Source organism: Scatophagus argus, chromosome 1 (genome assembly GCF_020382885.2).
Source record: "Scatophagus argus isolate fScaArg1 chromosome 1, fScaArg1.pri, whole genome shotgun sequence".
Lineage (NCBI taxonomy): Eukaryota > Metazoa > Chordata > Actinopteri > Scatophagidae > Scatophagus > Scatophagus argus.
In genome coordinates, this window is record NC_058493.1 from 13,279,611 (window position 1) to 13,304,835 (window position 25,225).

The 25,225-nt window shown below is 40.5% G+C and overlaps 1 protein-coding gene across 1 annotated transcript in view; it reads left to right on the forward strand.

Moving 5' to 3' along the window:
- Nucleotides 1–13,141: 13,141 nt before the first annotated feature.
- LOC124064464 (CUB and sushi domain-containing protein 1-like) overlaps nucleotides 13,142–25,225 on the forward strand; it is a 358,243-nt gene continuing 346,159 nt past the window's right edge. The window contains exon 1 of the mRNA XM_046398956.1: nucleotides 13,142–13,277. Within this exon, the coding sequence (XP_046254912.1) occupies nucleotides 13,142–13,277 (136 nt within the window). The remainder of the gene's footprint in view (nucleotides 13,278–25,225) is intronic.

Below are 25,225 nucleotides of genomic sequence, written 5' to 3' on the forward strand. Positions count from 1 at the left end.
TTCTGCATGTTGAAATCTACCCTTTTTTTTGAGCTGCTGAGGACTGCTGAGAGTGTTTTGTATATTGATTGATTGTGTGTGTGTGATATTATAATACATCAAATCAAAATTGTCCATCATCTGAGGAGTTTAAAGTCTTCCAATCCAAAGATTGTACAAATGCCTCTTGCATAAAAGAAATCAGTAGGTAGGGTATCGAAAAAAAAAAAATACTGGATGCATTCAGGGGCATAAATTGCTTTTGCTTGCACAACAGGGAGCACCTGGTGTTTATAAAGCCAGAATACTTTTGGATGCAGATGTTGATCTCACAAAGCGCGTGATTGTTTGAGTAATTTTACTATAGATCTACTTTGGAACACCTGTGTTCACTTGTTCCTCTGAAATTTGGTGTATATTTTATAAAACATGTGGTAAGATACATTTTCTGTTACCTGTCAGATGTAGCAATATTTTCTCTGCTAATATAGGGAATATACGCTTTTCTATATAGCGGACAAAACATGAGAAAATTCAGTTAAAGCAAAGAAGAAAACCATTGCATTACATTGGTTTGTACTGTAGCAAGTGTGGGTGCTCAGCATGTTGCAACATCCCCCTCCCTCAGGTGGCTGAGGTACATTATACTTGTACTGTTCTGTCATCTTTTACCACAGCTTTCCCTACTCCCTGTCACCCACAATTTTTTTTTATCACACAAGTTTTACAGATGACTTCCAATAATATTTTGTTTAGTACCTTTAGTATTTTGACCTGACTTGTCAGATTTTGTGTAAAACCCCTGCACCCACATAACACCCTTTGAAAACATGTTCCTGTGGCTATGCAGTCATTTCATTTTTACATAGGCCATATATTATTACAGTTTTTAGTTGTAAAAGTTGAGAAATTTGCTTATGCTCAGCAGTGCCTCTTTGCTGAATACGGCACATATTACACAGTACAAGACACATAATTACACAGGACATAAACCAGCATATCACAATACACAAAATGATCCTGCTGCTACCAATAAGCTTAGTATATTTCTCTTAAATAGAAAATGAACTGGATATGGACTGTGACCTGTAGAAGTACTTGCACACCAATGTAATGGTTCCCTCACCTTATGAACGTGCAAGTCGACCTGACATACATGCAGAGCAGGATATCAATCTCCACTGTCAGGGTGTTACTACTGGTGACTTGTGAATTATCATTTCCCAGGGATGCCAGGATCCTTTCAGACCAGCACAAAAGAGGCGTTGATCACAAGTGCTATCTGCAGTATTTTGTGAATGCAGTTAATCAAAATATGATTTGCTTCTCTTATCAGAGGGAACACAGGGACATTGTTAATCTGTCCACTCCTTCCTTGACTGCTTCCTGTCATCAGACACAGAACTCAAGTCAGGCGAGATGCAGTAAACGCAAAATCAATTTTGGCAAACTGCAAACATGAATTTAGTTCCTCTAATTAATATGTTGTATAGTGTCTACAGGGATTTTCCTGACTCTGAATGCATCTTTCGGGAGGTGACTTTTTTGGGTGTCAGCAACAGTCCACGTACAATCAGGCCCGGATGATACAGCTGAAAAATTAATCACACTAATAAGTTTCATTTCTGTCGATATGTCTATATAAAATTAAATTATTAATAAAATGATTAATAGTAAAAAATATTATATTGATATATTTTAATGACTTTTAACGAGGACCAAGAGAAAAATGGTTGAATTTTCCTCTTTATTTTGGATTTAACCAATTTTTATCATTAAAATTAAGAGTCATAGGACTTACAAATTTGTTGTGTTGCTATGCTATAAATCTCCAGCCTCTGCACAGATATTATGCCTTACCCTGTCAGGGGTTAATGGGTTAAGAAAGTTTAGCAATACTTCCTACAGTGATGGTCACAATGGGAAAGAACCACGAGGAGGTGTGTGCGGTAGCTGATATGTTTTCAGTGACATCATGGCATCTTCACTGGGACTCATCTGAGTTCCAACAAGTCTCGTCCAATGGGAGATGAGAGTTTAAATTTGAACAAATATCACACGTGAGATTTGCAGGGCCTGAGGGGATTTTGATACATTTTCATTGTTTTCAGGCTTTACTGTGTCATGGTTTGAAGGATCTGATTAGTTAGTTTCTTGCCTAATTTTATTTTGTGGTTTTTTTCTTCCCTTGTGTCCTACTTAACTTTTCATTTTTTTTAATCTGTCTGTTTTCCCTACTTTTGATTGTTTGCCCCCCCTTATTAGTTTCACCTGCATCTTGTTACCTCACTCTGTGCTGTGTGTGTGTGTTGTCAATTCGCCTGAGTTCCCTGTATTCAGTTAACTGCTTTCCTGTGTGTTCTCTTCTGCTGCGTTTCCTGCCTTATTGTGTGAGCTGCCTTCTCTGTGTACTGAGTTTCTCAGTGTTTTTCTGGTCCTTGCATCTGTTCCCTGCAACACCTGCATTCTGTATTTTCCTCTGTTTTCCTTTTCTTCCTGAGTTTATTGGCCATATGAATGAGGTGCTGGTCAGAGTCTTTGGAGCAACCCATGTGCCAAAGAGTTCATGTCGGTGAGGGTAACCTGAGTGTTTCACAGTCCATGTATTCCTGAACAGATGGATGATTTATACTGTCTGTATGTGTTACCAACAACATCGAAATGGTTGGATAATCTGCTCATCCCTGAGGATAGGAAAGAATTGGAACTCTTCATTTCATAGAGATTATAGATATCACAGAGTCTCTGATTTCTGGGTTGACAGATGACTTCTGACTACATCTAGCCATATAGTACAGTCACCTTGCTACTTTTAACCATCAATAAAATCCTCAAACATCAAAATGCATAATAAAGAAAATTAAAAGGAAGTTTAAGAAAGGGGGGAAAAATGAAGGGCTTGAAGGAGGAAGGAGGGAATCTGGTCTTATCTGTAGCTTTTGAATCTATTTGTATGTTATATGTTGCTGTGATGATACAACCACTTAGGGCTGAGGGTGAACACACTTACAGGTGTTTCTGGATCTGGCGTCCAAGGGATTGGTTTTGTAGGTAGGTAGGATGACTCGCACGCTGAGGAGAATGCTGAAGATACAAGGAAGTTCCATCCTGAAACAAGCCAGAGTTCAGTCAGTGTAGGAGTTCGGCTTCTTTACCCTGGAATGGTGGCTGCCCCACTTGTTGGGTGTGGAGGCTTACTTCTTCTATGAGTGAGAATGACTTACAGCGTTTGATCTGGTTTGCATGCACCCATTTGTATGCTGATGGTTGTTTTGTTTTTGATCCGGTAAACTATGGGTGAGAGCCAATAGTTTTTAAAAACTGTTCGATGGTTTGGATTGGATTCACTCAGTCACAACATTTGTTATAGATGTTCATGTTCTCCAGAAAATGCATCTTAACAACGTTAATGAGACCCTGACGTTTCCTGTAGTGCCACCATGATGCTTGTTGTTTTAAGTGAAATGTCTCAAAAACAGTTGGATTGGTTGTCATTAAGCACTTTCACGCTCCTGTCAGAACGATATAAATATGACTAAATAACTTCACACAGGACTATTCCTAGTCTTAGCTAATATTTGTGTTTGTAAGAAAATGTTTGCATGTTGAGATGCTAAACTAAGATGGTGATCGTGGTTTAGATTATATCTGCTTTGCATCAGTACGTTAACATCATGGATATTTTTAGCTTAGCTTAGTTAGACACATTGTTACTGTCACATAACTCTGCATCCCAAAAAAATTACCTTTGTACAATTTATTAATGCTTCCAGATTTCGTATTTGGCCCTGCGATTGACTGGCGACCAGTCCAGGGTGTACCCCACCTTTCGCCCATAGTCAACTGGGATAGGCTCCAGCTTCCCCGTGACCCTGACGGATAAGCGTTATAGAAAATGGATGGATGGATTTCGTGTTTTTCAACACAACAAGAAAAGGCACACATATTTGCAAACCTTTCGACGGTGACCTCAAATGTTTATATTTAGCGTATTTAATTTGTTTTCGTATAATACTTGGGGTAACCAAAGCATGATTAAAATATGTGGTCATGGTTAGGTAACTCAAAACACTCAAAGGTCAAAAAAAGTGGCTCTGGTTAAATATTGAAAAGGTCATTGCATTTTACCTTGTACAGTCCTGTGCTGTCTTTTTCATTATTTAACCAAGACCATGATTTCCCCCCAGCATTAACTGTGTGTTTTGGTAGCCTAAATTTAACAACCAGTGAAAAACAACGTGCAGACTGCAACATCCAATCCATCCATCCATGCTTCTCTATGGTATAGGAATGCCACTTTTCCTGGAATTGAAAGAAACGCTGCCAATGAGTCTAATCTGGACAGCAGTTGGGTTGCCTTAAAAATGGTTTTGAATACTACTATACTGCTTGCTGCTATATAAACATATTTTTAGGGGACAAGTTATCTCCTTTGTTAAAACATACATCTATTTTTTTACCTTTTTGTCTCTACCTGTCTCTCTATTTTTTGTTTCCCCTTCATGTCTTACTTGCACCTGTTTCTGTCTGAAAGAAAAGAGTGAGAGAAAGTAATTCTCATTCTGCACAGCAATTCACAGTGCAATCATAGGGAATATGCAATTAACAGGGAAAGCCTTCAGTCAATAGCACGTTGTGTGTACTCATACACCTCGTCTACCAGCTTCTCTTCCTTCGCTCGGTCCCCCTCCTCCAAAACCCTCCTACCATTCCTCCAGTGTCCTCTTTTCTTTTGTTGAGTACTTGTCTACTCTCCTCCTCCTCGCTTAAACCTATCTTCACAGAAAGAGCTCATTGCTGTGTCTCCTTCCCTCCACGTCTTGCAAATAATTTCTCATTTAAGCACATCTCATCATCCCTTAGCATCATCATTACCACACCCAACCTCCCCTGCATCCCTTTCCTCTTTTCCTCTTTACAGTACTTCTCTCCCTCTAACCAGCCCTCATGCTCACACAGCTTTCATCATTATCATCACTACCTCCTCCCAATCTGTTTACTCTCTCTCCACCCTCACTCCCTTTTCACTTCACTCCCTCCCACAGTCACTCAGTGGCTTCCTAATTCTGAGTTCTTCACTCCTGCCCTTCTACACCTATTTTCCATTTTCTCCCTGGTGTTGGTGCAAATGGCTCAGAACCAGAAAATGTGCCCCTCAAACAACTCTCTGGATGTTTCAATGGCATATATAAAGTTTCCCATTCATTATCAATGGAGAAAAGTTCCTGGGATTGTCTTTTACTGTCATCTAGAAACTGTTGGCTTTTTGGTTTCTAGCTTTGGGAGGAATTTTTACATGTTTTCACATTTAACATTTATTCCTCTCCTCCTCTTCCTTTTTAATATACTCTGTTCTAAGCCTTCTTGTTTTGCGCTCCTCCTTCTCTGACCTATTTCATAATCACGGCCTTATCTGAGCCATTATACTTCACCTTCTCCAACCTCCTTTCCTTTCTTCTCATTCGCCATCTCTCAATGCTTCCTTCGTCATTATTTTTCACTCTCTCTTGTCTGCCTTTCTTATTTCCCTTTTTAAGGCATCATGTCTTATCAATCAGACTTTCTGACAGCTTTCTGATATCTATGTATCTACTTGGTGAAAAGAACTACAAAAGTACAGCAAATGGCTGCAAAGCCTCTACTGATTGTGTACCAGCAAAATAATGCTCTTTAAATGGAATGACTGTCAAAATGGCAGTGAAGGCAAGCATTCTGGAATAATGCATGAACTCTGAAGTCAGAATGACGTGAGGTTTCCTTGGTTTTCACTTCTACCTAACATTGCAAAATGCTGATTTTAATTCATAATACAAGTAGGATTTTACTATGATGATATCACAGTTTTGATTTATTTACCAGCTCAAAATGCATTTAAATATCATGACTAGCCATCATTTTCAGGTAAGACATTAAAAATTAGAGCCTTCAACCAATAATCCCTGATAGTACAAAACCTTTCAGGCAACAGTGACTCAACAGGGAGTGCCAAATATGCACTAGGAGTTCAAACCTGGTGTAGTAATTAAAGAGTTTATGTCCTATTTAAAATCAGCAGGAGTCTCCAAGGTTGATAAGTCACTATGGGCTCATTTTATTGCTGGAGAAGAGAAGAGAAAGTAAAAGAGACAGAGAGTTTAAGTTTTAATCAGGAGGCCAGATGTTTTTGTTGAGAACTTTTGTTGAATCACCAAGGACTTCTTTTCAGTTCTCCTAAAATTCTTCTCATATCTGCTCCACACTCCATTTCTCCTCCCTGTTGTCTTCTTTTCTTTTCGTTTTGATTTCTTCCCCAATTCTACTGCCACTTTTCTTTTTCCTCTGCTCTAATCTTCGCTTGTCTTGCTCATCTTTTGTCCGAACTCACCTTTACGTTTCCTCTCACGTCGTACTCTAACAACCTATTTTGTTGTCTCAAATTATGTCTCTTGTCTTTTCATTTTCCTGAATCATTTTGTCTGTTTTTTTTTTTTTGTCTCGTTGCCTCCCTGTCTTTTAAATTTTCTCCCCTCTTCTGTCATGTTTGACTTTGAGCTTCCGTAAAAGAACAGGTGTGTTCTATTAGCTCGCAGTGAGAGACACAAACACACACCAAACACACACACACCATAGAGCACACAATTCACCTTCAGACACTGGAAGACAACTTGGGTATGCTCCAGCACAGAAAAGTAGTTCAACATTCTGTTCTAATACGAATGAGACATCTTAAAACTTTTCCTGTCAAGTTGAATAAATATACTAGCTCACCTCAAGACCTGTTCTCATTAAAATGTGCTGGGTTTTTTTGACCTATGGGGACACAAGTTGAGTCAATTAAGACTGTCCTCCATTGCTCCTCCCTCATTAAAGTATACTGTAGTCTGCTTCTTCTCATAGGGATTCAAACACAACAAGAAAAGGTTTTTGAATGTTGTACCCAAGCAACATCCTATAATTGTGCTTTTGTCATTTAAGCACCATTATCAGCACCAAGGCTTTACAGCTGAACCCTCTGACACAGCTTGCCTTTTAAAAGACATTGTGACTCCCCAGCTACACTCAAAGGTTTTCAGGAGGCAGAGTACATGAAGAGGCCATGACAAACATCATTATGTGCTATGAAGGCCAACATGACATTAGAATCGAGGTCAGTCACTTTACAGGAAAGATTACATGCAGTGAAAAGCAAGAACGATATATGCATATTAAGTAAGTATATATATAAATATACTGAAAAAGCAACAATGACCAACAACACATCAAGTTTGTATAGAGTTTCATCCTATACTGGATATCTTTGGGGTTTTTATATATATATTTTTTTCTTTTCTTTTTCCTTTTTCTACATTTAACAGCCCAGATGAATGAATTGAATGATCAAGAACAGGTAGTCAATCTGAGGATGAAAGCATTTTGCAGTAGATGTTACCTTGTATCCGTACCATTACTTAGTACGTATCTGGACTGTAAATAACTGATACGTGTCTTGTTGAGCTTTTCTCAGAGTGTGATGAAGACAGAATCAGAAAACTCTGTTGCACAAAGATATTTAAAATAGTGTTTTGCATACTTGTAGTAAGAGAGTTAACTTTTTGCCAAAATAGAAATTAATTTGGGTGATGTGAAGTGATGATGAGTCATATGTGTCTGCAATACTATTACTCTGTATTACTGTACTCACACTAAATTTTGAATGAAGTTAACAACGTTATTTTTCACTGAGAAAACATCTGAATTGTTAAAACATTATGCTTTGATTTTGTCATTTCACTCTAATGTGGAGGACACTAAACTCAAAAGAAAAAAAATTGAATCAACCTTTTGGTTTTACTGACTCATCCTCAGTCAGTTACCCTGTGACACCTCCAGTAGCTCTAAACAGATGTTGGGCCAAGTGCTGACTGCAACTCCTGTTGACTCATGTAAAGCAAAGTGCTATTTGCTATAAGTTGAAATAGTTTGACTTTTAAATCTCGGTGTTCTGAGCTCAAGGGGAGAAGAAGAGAAGAAAACGAATCTCCAGTGATAAGACCTGCCTCTGCGCCTTTGGGAACAGAGACAGGAAATGATTGTTGGAAAAAACATTGCTTGTGCTTACTGACCGATCATTGCTAACCCCTTAAATTACAGGCGGTAATTAAGGACTTATGGTGCCATTACCTGAACGAGCCACTTGCCTGTTGTTTCTTTATGGTGTTATATAGCTAATAACAGGTAATGATCTCAAGGTAAATGCAGGTGACATATTCTCAATGTGCATTTAACTCAGTAGTTACCACATAGAGAATCAATTTGATCACCTGCAACTTAAATGTTAAAATATTTTCTGTATATTACTTTGTAAAATTATTACTTTTTCAGTCAGTCTTGCAAAGCTTTCAATTGAGAGTGTGGACCTGTTATCTTCAATAATACCGTTATACCTCTTTATGTTTTTATGTTATACCTTCTGTCAGGGGTTGAATAAATGTGCTACTTTTAACATCTAATCTAAGTACTGCTTTATGTAATCTCTAGGTGCAAGAATGTTTTCTTTTCAAAAAGATGCACACCTCATTTGAAAAAGTTGCAAACACCATTATCAAAGCAACCAATCTTTTTTTTTTTTCCTCTCATAAGAACCATTAAAGAAGAATACATTTCAGGCCTGCATGTACTTTCAGTTTTTGCATAATGAGGTCAGAAACAAAACAAAACAAACAAATATATCTGCACTGCACAATATTTAAAACATGTCAGTGCATACACTGGTTTGCAATTTAAACCAGTGTATGCACTGTCAGTGTACGCACCCACACACACACACACACACACACACTCTGCCGTATGGTTAGAAGGTCCTTGAAGTAGACGGTGAATGAGAGCACTCTTTTTTTTCCATCCACAGTTAAGTACAAAACACAAGACCCTGGGTGATTTCATTAGTTCTCTCTGTATATATGCATCTACAGGAAATGTTTATGGTTTCCTTGGTTACTCACTTTATATTTTGCTGAACGTCCACAGCGGTACAGATGTAAAGTTAGATCTTCGATTTGTTTTTTTGCCATGTGATATTATAGCAGAACTTATCTTGGCTACATCTCATGCCTGACTGTATTGCTGTTGTGAACATATAGTTACAGCAAAGACCATCCTCAGGGGTATAATACCTTTCACTCAGTGAAACTGCTCCTTTACACTTCTTGAGAGGTTTTCTTCAGAGTAGGACACACATCAGAGTCCAGCCGTGAGCTGCACTATAAACCCAGGCTGCGTTTGTTGTGCTTGTGATTTCTGCTGTTGATGGGAATGGGGATAAGTGACTATTGCTGGTCCAGTAAAACCTCAGAGATCACAGGTAATACACTCTGCCAAATTTGTCTTGGCAGAGCTTCATTTTTAGATGGCAGAATGTCTCAATAATAATCTTGAAGGCTGCCACATTCATATTTATTCTTGCAGTTTTAGACAAAAACAGGATGCACATCAGCAACTCCACAGGTGAAATAATGGTTAATCATATTTTAGTCTGATTTATTCTGCACAGGTTCATGATTGACAATGTGCATGACGTAAACTTTATTTTATACTGCCACACTCCTGCTTTCTGCCTTTCTTTTCCCCCTCCTCTCTTTAGGCATCTTTCTCCTGCAGTCTGCATTTGACCAGTAGATGGCACCCTGACCACACTGAGCTGTAGAAGCTGTCCATGGTGCTGAATCGATGTTCTCTCCCTCACTCTCTCTCTCAGTATGTGGCTGGCTTACAGACTGTTTGGATCACTAATGTTCTATCTATCTATCTATCTATCTATCTATCTATCTATCTATCTATCTATCTATCTATCTATCTATCTATCTCTGCCTGTCTGTCTGTCCATCCGTCCATCCAGTCTTTTCGCCTCTTGCCTTCCCATCAAGATGTTTGTTGTGTCAAACGACCCTCTCGTCTACGGTGAAAACAACAGTCTTTCTAGGAGCTTATGCTGCTACGAAGACTCAAAGCCTGAGATGTAAAAATGTTTTTATAAATATATATAAAATGACTAAACTAGCCCAATGCACAGAGACCTACCAGCATGATGGATGACTCACAGTAATGCTGTGAAATGGCTCAACCCCCACACACAGAGCCACTCTCTGAAACACACACGACAGACTCATACGAACACATGGAGCACCTAAGCACATACGTACTGTATAAACCCATGTGGCATTCGCACACACACTGGCACACACACGCTTACACAGGCTGTGATATAAAAGTTGAAATGGTCAGCTATCTGTACAAGAAGGAAGGAGGTTGCCAAATGGAACCAAATCAGTGTGGATTAACATGGTGGGAGATTAGCAACAAATCTATTATGGAAACTATTTAAAGCGAAATCAAGCTGCTGTAGCCTATACAGCAAATCCTGTAATGTGGTTGAAGGACCCAAGGGGCTGTTCGGGGGTCTGAGGCAAAATGAGGATTAGTTGAAAGTCAGCAGCTAGCAGCATGCCTGTATTCTGATTAATCCCATACAAATACAATAAATACAGATTTGTCTGGAAAAACCTCAGCAGATTAATTTAAAGGTTAACAGGTTGATATCCACCTGGGCCGAGCATCTCGGGCTGAGAATTCCCTTAAGATGCAGTACCACCACTGGCCACTAGAGACTACCATTTAAAAAAAATCCCTGTTTCATTACAACAGTGCTTAAATACAAAATTCTGTTTTCTACAGGGATTTTTTTATGTTGCTTGTGTGATGATGATTGTACAGTAAAAAGTAAATAAAGACTAAAAGAAAGATAATGTACATTTATCAGGATGTTTGCTTGATTGGCTCAAGTAACTGCCAAGATGGCAACAAGTGGTAAATCCTCATCTAAAGTCAGAAAAATCCCTCTGGATGATGTCACAAAAGCAGTGTCAGCTTTCAGAGTCTACACTTTGGGCACCCACTCACTGGCTTTTCATTTCACTGTGTGAAAGTATAGTGGGTGACACCTGCTGTGAAATACTGTAATGGGCCAAATTTGGAGTGACAAGTGTAATTTGCATTTGGTTCTAAATGTTGCTGCTGCTGTTGGGCGTCTCGGTGGCTCAGTGGGCTAAGTCTCCACCTCGTGTCTGTAGCGTTGTAATCTTGTTAGTGTGATCCTCTGCACATGCCACCAGGGACTGGGGATCAATAACTGGCTCGTGGCTCCGTTTGGGGTGCACAAATGATACAATATACTTTCAAGCACACTTCCAGACTCTGTGATTTGAGAAGGTCACATGATGTTGAACACACACACACACACACACACACACACACACACACAAATCACATTCTACCTAGTGCCAATCAGTCTCAGTGCCATAAACACCACTCTGATTTTCTCATCTCTATCAGTGTGTGTGTGTGTGTGTGTGTGTGTGTGTGTGTTTGGCACTGACTTGGACCAGCAGCATTACCTCCCTTACTCTCCCATGCAGCTCTTTCCTCCCTCTTTCTTATTGTTCTACTTCACTTTCTCTTCTTTTTCCTCTCTTCTTCCTCTCTACTAATGCATGTCTGTTTCCCATCTTCTGCTTTTCTTTTGTCTTCTACTTGTCCCCTCTGCATTTTGCTTCTCCCCCTTTTTCATCAACATTTCCCTCCTCTGTCCTTCATTTTATTTTCCTCCCACCTTTCTCCCTTTTATCCATTTATCTCCTCTTCCTCTGTCCATCACTTCTGACTCCATACCTTCCTCTCTTCACTCTCACTTCACTCTTCCTTCCCCGTTTCCTGTTTTTCTTCTTTCCTGCCTTTTGTCTTTCTCATTCACACAGCTGCTCGCTTTTTCCTCTTCACTTTCCTTCTCTTATGAAGTTGATCCTTTCTTCCCTCTTGCTCATTCCACCTCTTTTTCACCCCATCCCTCCTCCCTGAAATCTGCCTTTGATCTTCATCTCTCATTCCATCCCTCCTTTCACCCTCCCTTTTTGTCCTCTCTTTGCTGAATTCAGTCCCATCTGTTTCCTTCTTTCTCTTCAGTCCTCTTTTCTTCCCTTCCTCTCTTCTCATTTCTGTCTTCCTCTACCCATTTCCACCCCCCACCTCACTAAAATTCTCTTTCCTCCTTTTTCTCTCTTCTCATCCCTCTTTCCTTGTTCTCTTCCTTAGCCCCACATTTCCTTTCATTCCTCCTCTACATGCTTCTCTCTCGCATCTTTCTTTCTTCATCTTTCCATCCCATTGCTCCTTCCCTAACTTATCCCTGACTTAAGTCTCCTGCCATCTCTATTTTATCCTCCCCTCCCATTCCATCTCTTTGTGGAAATCATCCGCTGCCTCCTCCTCTCTCACTCTTCTGTCATCATTCTCCCCCTTCTTCTCTTTTTCTCCTTTTGCTGAAAGTGCTCTCTTTGTTCTTGCTTCTTTCATTTCATCCATCTCTTCTTTCCCCACCTCTCCCCCTTACGTTCTTTTCTCCTCTCTACTTTCCTCTGTCTTTCATCCCTCCTTTTCCTTTCATTCGTCTACTATCCTCCCTTCCTCTTTGTCTGTCTTTCTTAAACCCACCTGTCTTTCACCCACCCTTTCCCCTCCATCTCACTTCTTTGGTATCTTTCCCTCGCTTGTACTCCCCTGACACCCACTGTTTTCTCACCCTTCTCTCCTCTCACCTCTTCTTCTTCATTCTCCCCCTTTCCTCTGTCTTCACTCACTCTTCTGCCCTCCCTCCTCTCCTCCGCTATCTTGCATCCACTTTTCGTCTCTCTTTACCTCCCCGACAGTCTCTTTGCGTCTGTCTCTCCCTCCCTCTCTCACCCTCTCTCTCCCTCCCTCCCTCTCTCTCTCAGTCGTCGCTCGCTCGCCGTGCTGTGCGGACCTACCGACCACCTCTCTCCTCTCCTCCACTGAATCTCCTCATCTCTCTGTCTCTTTCCTCCTGTCCTCCGGTCTCTGCTATGACAGCTCACACCAGCAGCGCGTTGCCCGATCTCAGACCGTCAACCCGTCAGCGGTTATCCTGTCCAAATGTTAGCATGGACATGTGTGTGTGGGATATTCGTGATTGATCTTCGGGTGTAATTATTTTTTTGTATAAAAACGAAAGAAACAGGGGGAGGAGGGCGGCCGTCCTCTTTTTTACCCCCCTCCGCTTCTTTCAGCCAAGCAGAGCGGCAAGGTGGGGAGAAGGCTTTAAAATTAAGCCAGCTTGGATTTACTTAACAGCAAAATGACGGATTTGGGAGCGCCGGAGATGCTGCTGATGAGGAGGAGGCTGAATGTAAAGAAAACGGGCAGGCTGAGACGCGACCTCCCGCTTCTCCTCCTGCTGGGGCTCCTCTTCGGGGATTTCTCCTCGTCCAGGGGTGAGTTTTGGAGGTTTTCGATGTTGTCTCTGTGTTTGTGTGTCTGTCCGCGCACTTGCATGCGTGTACGTGTGTGTGTGTGTGCGTGTGTCGGAGAGGATCAGAATAGTCGCAGGTTGCTATGTTTGCGGGTGAGCGCGGAGGCGAGAGTGAGGGGAAAAGAAAGGTGGTTAATTCGTTCTGTTTCGCTGATGTGGATTGTGTTTATGTGTGTGTGTGTGTGTAAGTGTGTGTGTTGGTGACAGAGAGAGAGTTACGTATATATGCTTATGTGGGCGCGCGCTCGCCACTCAGAATAGCGTGCACGCGTCCTTTTTTGCGTGCGTGTTTGAGATAGTGAGAGAGTGTGAAACAGAATTAGAGCTCGTCTGCGTGCATTAACAGTGAGTTACTGTGTGTGTGTGTGTGTGTGTGTGTGTGTGTGTGAGAGAGAGAGAGAGAGAAAGCGTGTGCAGTGGCCAACTTGGACAGTATTACATCTGGGGAACAGTGAAGGCATTCTCATGTTTTGGGCCTCCATGCTGTGCAAATGTGTTCATCAAAATAAATCAAAGTTTTAAATAAATGTCAGATCTCATAAACTGGGTTTCATGTAGTTTATCCAAGTGTAGACAGCAATGGAGGATCACATCTGAGGCAGAATCAGTTAAAAATGTGATTTAGTAGAATTGGCAACTAACTGCACAGCCCGTGTTGCTGTCTACAAAATGAGCAGAGAGAGACTGAGACAGACAGAGAGAGATGGGGTGAAATTTCATCTGGGAGGCATGTAGAGAGGAAATCCCATGCTCATAGTATAACATGATTTTGTGGAGTCACGCACACACACACACACACACACACACACACACACACAGTACCAGTTGTCTCGGTGACTACGGAGATTCTGACAGTATGACAGGGGGTTGATGCTGTGTGTCAGCAGGTCTGCGTTGGTGGGGATTTCGTGGCCGTTGGGTCCCTCCTGTTTTAGATAGATAGATGGATAGAGAAGCAAGTGTTAACATTCTCCTCGTTCAGTGGGAGCGTTACTGTTACTCCTTTTATCAATAGCTTCTCTGTCTGCACTTCTCTTTCCCCTCTTTCTCAGTGCTTGTGCCTCTGTATTTCACTCTCTCTCTCTCTCTCTCACTCACACACACACACACTCATACACACACACACACACACACACACATACACACACACTCTGGCACACAACTGTCAAATGTTTCCCCTCTGCGAGGAAGAAGAAAATGGTTTCTAGCAGTGTTAGGGGTCCTGATAATTGTATGTGTGTAACAGTATTTTGTTCTTGTGGTCTATGTCTGCGTCTTACGTACTATGCATTTATATTGTGTGTTAGGTGGTGTTATCTTTATCTGTATTCCCCTGTCATACATGGAGGCTGTCAGCCTGGAAGTAAAGGGATTTGAGTGATGTGTGGGAGAATTGTGTATGTTGATGAATTATGATGACGGTGCATTTAAGCGGTTTATGATTGAAGCAACTGCGTCTTATCACCTGTGATTTATCTTTCACTCCACTGTTCCGTATGTGCGTGCATGCATTTCCTACGATGTTTATCGGCTTTAAAATCTGCATTTTTTTTTTCAAACTGACCGTATCTGTAAATGAAGCCTTTCCATGCCCCATTATTACAGTGCGATGTGCGGCACACCAGCAGCTATTTTCGTTATTAGAGAGTTAAACACACAGAAAGACAGAGTGAGAGAAAATTAAAGGGCAGAAAGACATCTGGAAAGACAGACGGAGAGTGGCAATAATTTATTTCATCAAACCTCAAACCCCAGATGGTTGCCAGACTTTTAAATGTGATGTTGCACTTTAAATTCCAACCGACAACTAATTATTGATTGTCTGGAAATGTCACTTAATAATGTCATAAAAAGTCAGGTGTCTTCAGACATGAACTGAAGTGCAAATAAATAACCCAAGTGACATTAAGATGGAGGAAAAGTGCGACTATACAGAACTGAGCAAAAAGAAGTTGGGTCTGGTCCTCAATGATCTTCTGTAATGTTTCTGCTCATGTTTAGACAATGACATTTGGAATTTTTTAAAATTATTTGGGGTAAGGAAATAATAATCATAATGACAATAATAATGCATCTGAAGCAATTTTACTCAATAATCTAATTCCCAATTAAATGGACAACCATTAACTTTAAAAAAAAGAAAATTTGGATTGAGCAACATTAATTATTTTCTAATAATAGTGTATATATATGTTAATCATAAATCATCATTTTGCTTTTTTGTTGCTCATTTTGTAACAGTACAAAATCAGGTTTCTGTGGCCTGTGCTACGCCTGTATTTACAATCATTAAATATATTTAACTGCCAAACTGTGCTTCTGTATCAAAAGCTGAGACAGAGAGAAAAAATAAATTCAGTCCATTCAGCAACAGGTAGATTCTGCCAAGAAACATCCAAGTGTCCAACTGTGATGATAATTCCTATAAACCTGCCGGTGCTTATATAACTGATATATTGTTAGCGGCACTCTACAGGGGACAGTACAAAAGACATTTTTGGCACACACACACACACACACACACACACACGGTTGAGAAAATGTCTGAGAACTTCATTTTAGACTCCCACAGGGACTATGAAGCACTTGTTTAATCACTCACACGCACACTCACTGATTGATTTAGAGAAATAAACACACACACACATTGCGATGACTTACTTCCATTTTCTGTTCAAAGTGAGGACTGATTAAATGTCTCTGTTCTGAAGCTTTAATGTTTTTATCCTTATGAGGATATTAAGACCCGAATGCATGCACTTACACACTCATGTACACACACACACACACAAACACACACATATAAGTACATGCACACAGTGACAATTAGCTGACATTGAATCAATGCCAAACAACAAGATATTGGAACTAGCTGTCTGTCCCCCTGCCTGGCATACTAATATCACACACATGGGAACCAGACAACAAACACACACCCACACACATACACACACACCCTGGTCCTGTGGATGAGAAGACAGCTAATTAAAACAGAGCTAGGGGAATTTAAACATATAGAACAAGGGTGAAACATGTGTATGGAACTGAAAATGCAAAATGAAAAATAAAATGTCACTTAAGTATATGTATATATACTTGAGCAGCCATATACCATGGCCTTCTTCAGTGAATGGAACTTGCTCATGTGTTTTTTCCCTGTCTGTGAAGTTTTTAGTCCATCCATCCATCCATTTTCTATACCGCTTATCCGTCAGGGTCGCGGGGGAGCTGGAGCCTATCCCAGCTGACTACGGGCGAGAGGCAGGGTACACCCTGGACTGGTCGCCAGTCAATCGCAGGGCCAACACACAAAGACAAACAACCACACACTCTCACACTCACACCTAGGGGCAATTTAGAGTAGCCAATTAACCTAATGTGCATGTTTTTGGTATTGTGGGAGGAAGCCGGAGAACCCGGAGAAAACCCACGCAGGCACAGGGAGAACATGCAAACTCCACATAGAAGGGCCCAAACCGGGATTCGAACCTGGAACCCTCTTGCTATGAGGCGACAGTGCTAACCACTGCACCACCGTGCCGCCCAAGTTTTTAATCTATAAATTCAAAGGGATGCTATGTAAAAACTGAAATAAAGACAGAATGCAAAGCAGTACTTTCACAAAGGGTTCCTGGACCCGTGTACTAATAACCTTTATACAATGATGTGTCTCACAGAGTGATATATAAGCATACATTTACAAAAAATAGTGAAGTTGTAGAAGTAGAACTAAATATACTGTATTGTCTTTGTACTATTTTCAATTGAATACATGTCAAAAAAGGATTAAAAATGAGTCGTAACTCTGGATGCTCTGAATTGTATATGCAGAAGCACATGCATAGTGGTGGGTGTCTTTGTGTGCTTGAGCTGGTGTGTTAATGAAAGACTTCTTGCTTTAAGTTCAGCGATGTGTCTGATCATATGTGCCTGTGTGGTATTTCCCGTGTGTGTGTGTGGTTTAATAATTTTCTGCTTACTGTGTATGAGAAGCATGGGAGCACTTATAACTTTCACCTCTACGTGGGAGAGACAGACTAAAAGGCACACACGCAGAGAGACAGACACACACTCGCATGGAAAAAGAGAAATTTTGTTCAATGTTTTCAGGTGCTTGCATAATAATTAAATCCCCTCAGTCACACCAAAGACCATGCACAGTTCAAGCAATGTGTGTGTGTGTGTGTTTGCGCGCACCTGCAGCAAAAAGAGCGCGACATCTCATTGAGTACTGATGATTTTCAGGTACTTGAGGGTCCTCCTAGTTGTCCAGTGAGACCAGAGAATACACACACACTTCAGTACAGTTAACTACTCCAGAGTACACAGTTCAATGGAGAGCAAAGAGACAGTGTGTGGAAGAGAGATACAGCAGCGATATGGCTAGCTACAGAGAGATCTAATGAATACTGGACGCAATGGACCATTTGTTTCTCATTTTCACAAGTTCTGAAATTTGAATACATAATGTAGGTGCAGGAGAAGTGAAGTGAAACAGAGCTGCTGTTAGTCTTACAGAGTGGAGTAAAAGGAACACACGAAGCACATGTTAAGAATACATGGGTCATTATGCTTGTGATGCAGGAAAGAAAAAGACCTTTTTAGCCATCAGTGCCGGCTCAAAAATGAACCAGTAATCTGTCTTTATAGTGTTCGAATGACAGAACTTTTAAAAGAGCCGTGGCCTACATACAGTGGACTAATGCAAGGGAGAGAGAGCAGTGAGAGAGACAGAGAGCAGAAGAGAATATGTGTGAAGGCTAAGAGTGAGATTGAGATGGAGGCAGAGATCAGAGCAAGCGTGTTACAGAGACATAGGGACAGAGACGAAGGGGAAGCAATGCTATGCACTGGGAGACAAAGTGAAAGAGAAAATGAAAATGTATTCCCCAGCAGACGCGATTAATCAGGAATGACTTTTCCATCTTGTGCTGCTCGGCTAGTAATGTCTGGCATTAAGTAATGACATCATAACCCTGTCCACCTTGAATTTATACCTCAGATATGGAGGGAAATCTACCGCAGACCTAAAGGCACAAGCAAACGGGGCTCTAAAATCTGATAATATTAATGACTGGACTGGAATATTTCATGCTTGCAGTAAATACTGCACCACACAGAGCAGAATCTTACATCTATCTGTCATTTGAAATCAGAGAGGACAGCATGAAAAAAGGAATTAAAAGGGCATGTGTATATCATATGAAATAGTGTGACAGAGCATGAAATCATGAACGTCATGAAAGTGCTGTTGCATAGCTGGTCTGGTTGTGTTTTAACAGCCATTAATATGCCTGAGAAAATGTCTTGTCTACTTTATTTGTCAGATTCTTTTTTGTGAGCCATCATGTTCATGGTTTTTCCTTTCTGAAATCTTTAACCTCCACACGAATCTTTTTAACTGTTTGCATTGTCTGCACACACCCAGCGTCTACCGTGTGCTATCAAAATTCCAATTTATATCATGGGTTAAAACTTTGATTTTGCTGGTGCAGAGCTTCTCATGCAGCCACTTCGGCACAGCAGTTTGTTGCTGTTTTTCTGTACCTTGTGGTGCAGACGCCTCGCTGTGGTGGGAGCTGAGGGTTATTTCATAACACAGGATTACTCAGCCAGCCAGCTCTAAAAATAAGCATGAAATGAACCTCTAAACTGGAGTTGATAATGAAAGATCAGTTGGTGTGGCTACAAGACATCCATGAAAACCAATATCCAAATTTAATTTAACAAATTATTCAGGACATCAACGGCTGTGTTACATTCTTACCAATTCCAGTGAAGTCCATAATTTCCACTGTTTTCCATCTGTTTGCTCTGTTAATAGACGTGCAGTGCATTCTGCCAGCAGGGTAGTGGGTTAAAAAAGAGGTGCTGCGTACGTGCTGACCGTTCAGTGTTTGTCTACGTCAGGTACCAAACACCACTTGCTGTTCCTCTCAGAACTTCCAAACCGTGTGATTGCACGGAAGCTCTGTTTCCTCTGTACAAACAAGATCCGCTGCTTTATTCTTTAGCACCTCTAGACTGGCAGGGTTTGCTTTTCTTGGTACTCAAGTTTAAAAGTATTACGTGGACTGCTGCCAGGGTTTGATAGTAAAAGATTAAATATAATTAAGATTATGTAATCAGATTGCAAAAAATAAGTAACTATCATCAGTCCAGATTATAGTTGAAAAAATGTTTTGTTAGGTTAGTTACATTTTCAAAGATTATCTGATTACATCTTTTCAGTTTGGCAATTTTCAAATTTTAAAATCTTTGTCATGAAATATGAATATGTCGACTATGTGCTACCATATATAAGTTACTCCTCTCAAGTTGCCAGATTTTTTAATGATGACTTCATTAATATTCGTTTTCATTTTCAATGATGAAAGTCCTCAATGTGAATACACACAGTACTGTCAGCTTAAAATATTTGAAAGCGTATATTATTATGTATTATTATGTTATTTTTTTATTTTAACATTTAAATTCTACTTAATGCTCCAACTTATTTAATACTTACTCTCAAACTATACTTAGTATACTATACTTACTTATACTATACTTTAATCTGCTCACCTGGCTTCGCCTCATCCTGTTTCTGGCTCCATCAGCAGCAGGTGAGCCACATGTGAAGCAGGCATGTTGTTAATGACTATCCCTTTTTGAAACTCCTGAAACCTGTGTGTTATCACATGACATCGCATCAACCAGGTGCATTTAATTACAAGCTACGCTGCAGTAATCTGAGAGTATTCAGATTTAATAACATTTTTTATAATGACTACATTTCAAAGTAATGTGACCGAACCCTGACTGTTACAATCACACTTGTGTCCCTACATTTAGGCCTATAGTATTTGTGTTGTTAGGTCAGACATGCATAATAAAACCAAAAGCATTTTTTGCATGTTTTTTGCTCCAAGAGAGAAACCAAAGTGAATTTGAAGACTTGTCAGAAATTGAATCTGCACAGCATGTTATGGAAAGGTTTTGAGGAAGTGTTTGACAATTAAGGTGGAAATTAGGAATCACTTTGCTGATTCGAATCGTTTTTGTTCAGTTGAGTTAAAAGATACGCATCTAGTTTGTTTACATTCATCCAAGCTGAGCACTCACATCACATTCAAATGTACTTTGGTATACATCAGCAGCTTTCTTTCTGGATCACCCTACTTTTTTATTTTATTTTTGTTGGAGCCTTCCGTAGTGGTGGCCTCACTGTGTCAGCACATTGGTCTCATTGAAATGAATAAGGAAGCTGCTTTTTCTTTTTTTTTTTTTATTTATTTATTTTTTTAAATGTAGTACCATTGTTGATCTGAATGTAAAACTATTCCCTACTGTGGTGTGTCCCAGGGCTAGCAGGCTAAAATAACGCAGATAAAAGTAATATGGTAATTTCTGATCCAGGTAGGGAAAATCACTTCTTGATGAGAGTGTGGGGTCAGCTGGTAGGGATTCAGCGTTTTGCTCAAGGACGCTTGAGCAGGGTGGACATTTTAAAGCTTGAACAAAGATCGTGTGTGACGGTGTTCATCTGCTGTGCCAACCCTGCAGCTTTAAACCCGAGTATCTGTTGCTTTAGTGCTGCTGTTCTCTGCATATGGCAGCTAATGTATCTGTTAATGTAGCACTTTTTATTATTTCTGCTTGCCTCTTTGTTAGCGTGACATTTTCTTTAAGCTGTAGGCTAATGGCTGGCTAGCGGGCTAGCATTAAGGAGGCTAATGTTTCTGTTAATGTTACATTAGTGTTATTTCAGTTTTCTCTCACTTAGTTCCATGGTTTAAGGGTATGGTTCCTGAGTCGTGTGTGTGTGTGTGTGTGTGTGTGTAACGCCATCACAGCACACCTACACTCTGTGTATATGTGTGTGTGTGTGTGTGTGTGTGTGTGTATGCGCGCTCTACATATGGAGCCAATGAGTTACATTTCCATTTCAAAGCGACGAGTCAGCAGCAGCAGAAGCTACTTTCATCCATTAATGTGATTTTAAGGGAGAGAGCGAGACTGTGAGACACACACAGAAAGAAATACATACAGCCACAGTAATAATTACTCTCCCGGTTGGAAAAGGGTTCATATTGTTTATTAGTGTTTCTGTCTTTGTGTTCTACCCTCTCTGGGAGCCACCTCCCTCTGACTTTTCTCATGTTTTTAGTTAATTTACGTGTAGTCCACTTTTGCGTTGAGTGGTCGGGTGTTTTAATGCAGCTTTCACTTACGTTAACGGGTTAAGTGTGAGTGTTGTTATACCACTGTACCTGTAAAAAGTGGTAAAGTCTGCACATTTTAAAGAATAAACAGCCTGCAAGTGTGATTGTTTGTCTTGGCCTTCAAGAGAAAAATCCTTAAGGTTAGGGGATATACTGTGTGTGTGTTTGTGTGTGTTAAGGAAGTGGTGAGGGGATTATTTTATGCTTGAGTGCCCTTTTGAGGGTAAATGTCCATGCGTAAGCTAAAAGTGTGTGTGCCACTGTAGGCATCATGTATGTGTACACAGCTTTTCTGAGTGCAACCATGCGAAAGCTGTACAAGCTGTGTGTCGCATTAATGTAGAGCTGCAACTTCAAAGTGAATGTGTTAGTTTTGAATTTGTTTATGTATGTGTATTAGTATTTGCTTGTTTACACATGTCCGCATGAGTCGGTGTGTTTGCTTGTATGAGTGTGTCCATTTGAAGGAATTTAGACTATATATTTGTCAAAGTCTGGAAGTTATAAGCACAGAATAAATAAGCACAGACATAGCATGGCGTACAAACATATAAAATGTGGCTGTCAGTGAGGAGGTGGTTATTGCTGGAGCCCTGTGTGTGTGTGTCTGTGTGTGTGTTTGCCTGTGTGGGAGCCTTGACTTGTGTCAGACTGAAGTCACAAATATGAGGACTTGCTTGACTAACTTTGATGAAACTTGACTGTGACTCGGGCTTTATGTGACTCGATAGAACTTTGAATTGTTATTAAATATTTGCATTTTCTAGATATTGTGAAGGTACAATCTGATTTTGAAATGTGATTGGGTGATTTTTCCTGTAGTGCAGGCAAACAGTGACATGATATTGACACGAGTGTGAAGGTCATGTTAAGTTTACGGTTTATGGATAGTATAGTCTTATTTTGTTTTCAAACTTAAATCTTTTTAACATGTTTGGAAAACTGAGTTTGGTTTTTCACCTGTTGGTTGGCTTTCTTTTGGCGTCTGAGTGGGTGGCTGGATTACCTGTGGAACAGGTGTCCGGCATGTTGCACTGTAAGTAATAGTGGTCGATATAGTTTTCCTAGTTGGTGATGTAATCCATTTTTCCACCTAACCGATCTAAGTGTGTGGTGACAGCAGTTTGTGTGGATATTGTTGATATCTATTAATAACAGTACTTTGTTTATGGGGAGAAATTACTTGTAGATGAAAGTCAACATTATGACTCTTACTCCTCTGTGTGACTTTTGCAATACCGCTCTCCATTGCTGTTCATTAAGGATTGCTATTGATCACCAGAAAATGTCAAATAAAATAAGATTTTTATGGCATAAGGGTAAGTTAATGTCGAAAATAAAACTCAGCGTTTCATGGTCGCTGTCTTTGAATGAAATGTGCAAACTGATGGAGATGATCAGAATTTGAATGAACTGTGACTTGGCTTGACTTAATGCAGGGACTCATTTGGAACTGCTTGATTCTCATCACAGTAACTTGGGTCTTGCTTGTGACTTGCATATGTGTGAATTACTCCCACCTCTGGTGTCCACATTAACAGCCGGCATGTTTGTGTGTGAATTTGTGTTTATGCATTTTGAACAGAGTGTGTGTGTGCGTCTGAGTATAAATGCATTAGCCACAGGCTATCGTTGCTCCAGTAGCATCGTTCTTATTCCATCCATATTTAATGATTGGTAATGGTCGCTAGCAGTGTTGAACCTACATCATAAGGACATGGTAAAAAAATGGTCCCGTGGTGATCTTGGAGGAGACAGAGGAAGGGAGACTGGGAACAGATTGGAAGAGAGGGAGAAGGGAAACAGAGAGAGTGATAATAGATGTTAGCTTGTGGAAACCAACATCATAGGAGTGCTGCTGAAAAGGTCTCGTGGTGCACTGTGCCACTGCAGTACAGCCCTACAGGGGAGACAGTGAGAGAGGAAGAGAGAGGGACGAGGTGAGAAACTGGCCAGAAGGCTGACTGACTGACTGACTGACTGTCAGTTTGATTTACTGACTAAATGATGGACTGGTTGTTAAGTTGATTGACTGACTTGCTGGCTGATTGGTTATGTTACAGGCTGGCTAAGTGACTGACTGAGGCAGTTGCTGATTTGTTGAAGGTTTTTTACAAGGTAGCTTCGTAATGGCCGAGCAGGCGAGGAAAAGAGGAGAGGAGAGCGAGCAGTTGGAGAGACAGATGAAAAGGAGGGCCCCTTAACTGTGTTTAAACTGTATAAAAGGGTTTGGAATGAGTTTCCTGGGTCCAAAGGCCAGGAAACGTAGCACATATATATTGGTGTTAAATTGTTTCTTGTTAAATTTACGTTTCATTTGTTCCCATTAAAGACCACAATGTGCTTTATTGCCGGTTCTTCCTTGTGCCATCCTTGGGGGAAATGGTAGAAGTTTATCAACCGAAATTCAGTGGAATCAAATCAAAGTAAATTAAATTAAACTGAATCGTATGAAACTAAATTAAATAACACAGGGCCATGGAAACATTTGAAACAAATCATCAATCCATGTAAAAAAGAAAGAAAGAAAGAGATTCAAACATTTTATAAGCGAAGCTCTGAGGTTTTCGTATCACGCCGACATCTCAAAGTGTAAACTGAGCAATATCGCCCTGTCAGCAAGAGAGGAGAGGCAGAGAGATGGATGGAGAGGCTGAGAAAGATGGTGTGGAGTGGGAAAGGCGGAGTGAGTGAAGGATGCAAGGAGGTGGTTAAAGAGGAGGACAGGGAAGAAGGAGGAGATGGAAAGAGGAGGAGGGAGGGAAGGCCTTAAGCACTGTGATAAGGAAATAATAAAGGAAAGGTTGTAAAAGGCTCCAAGACTCCAGCCATAGCAATATCAGCTACACACTCTCCCTCTCTCACACACGCACACTTCAACACACATTCTCCCTCTTTTTCTCTCAAACACACTCACAGCTGTATGAAAATTGATGTTGCAGTGTCCTTTACAGGCCATTAAATCTGAACAACGGCAATCGCTTACTTCTGTCTGACAAATGATGGCTAAATAACACAGCTTTTCTGTCTGTCTGCCCGCCTGTCTTAAGTCTCGCTCTGAAATGTGAGCATGTGTTCGACTTTTTTTTCTTTCAGACTAGTTAAGAGTTTTATGAACAATGTTCTTGACTCGTGTGTGTTCTAATTCTGACACATTTTGCCGGCAAAGACGTGATCAGGTCCCTTCATTACATCTCCAGCACATTAGACAATAAGCTGTGAGGAGTTTCAAGTAGAGCTTCTTGAATGTCAAAAAGCAAGTGATTCTCTGTTCCTTCTCTCTCACCCCATTTCCCTTCCTTTGCGCTCCTCCTCGTCCCTCCTCTTTCATCCCTCTGCCCTTTTTCTCTTGCCTCATGTATTTCCCCCTTTTAATCAGGAACTCTTTCCTCTTTTAGCATTTTATCAGTCATTCTAATGCTCCTTCTTTTCCTCTTTGCCATTCATTCCTCTCACCCCCCCATCTTGCTTTCCTCTTTTTCTCCATCTATTCCTTCCCTGTCTGTCCTCCCTGTCTTCCTCCACATCGTGCCATCCCTGTCCCTTTTTGTTCTTCCTCTCTCATCAACTTCCTCCACCTAACTCATTCTCACCCTCCTCCCCATTTTTGTTCAAAGTCTCTTTCTCATTCTCTCTCTCTGCCCTTTCGAGTCCTTTGATTAGGTTGTTGGCATTTTCATTGAGATGTCTATATGACCACTGAAAT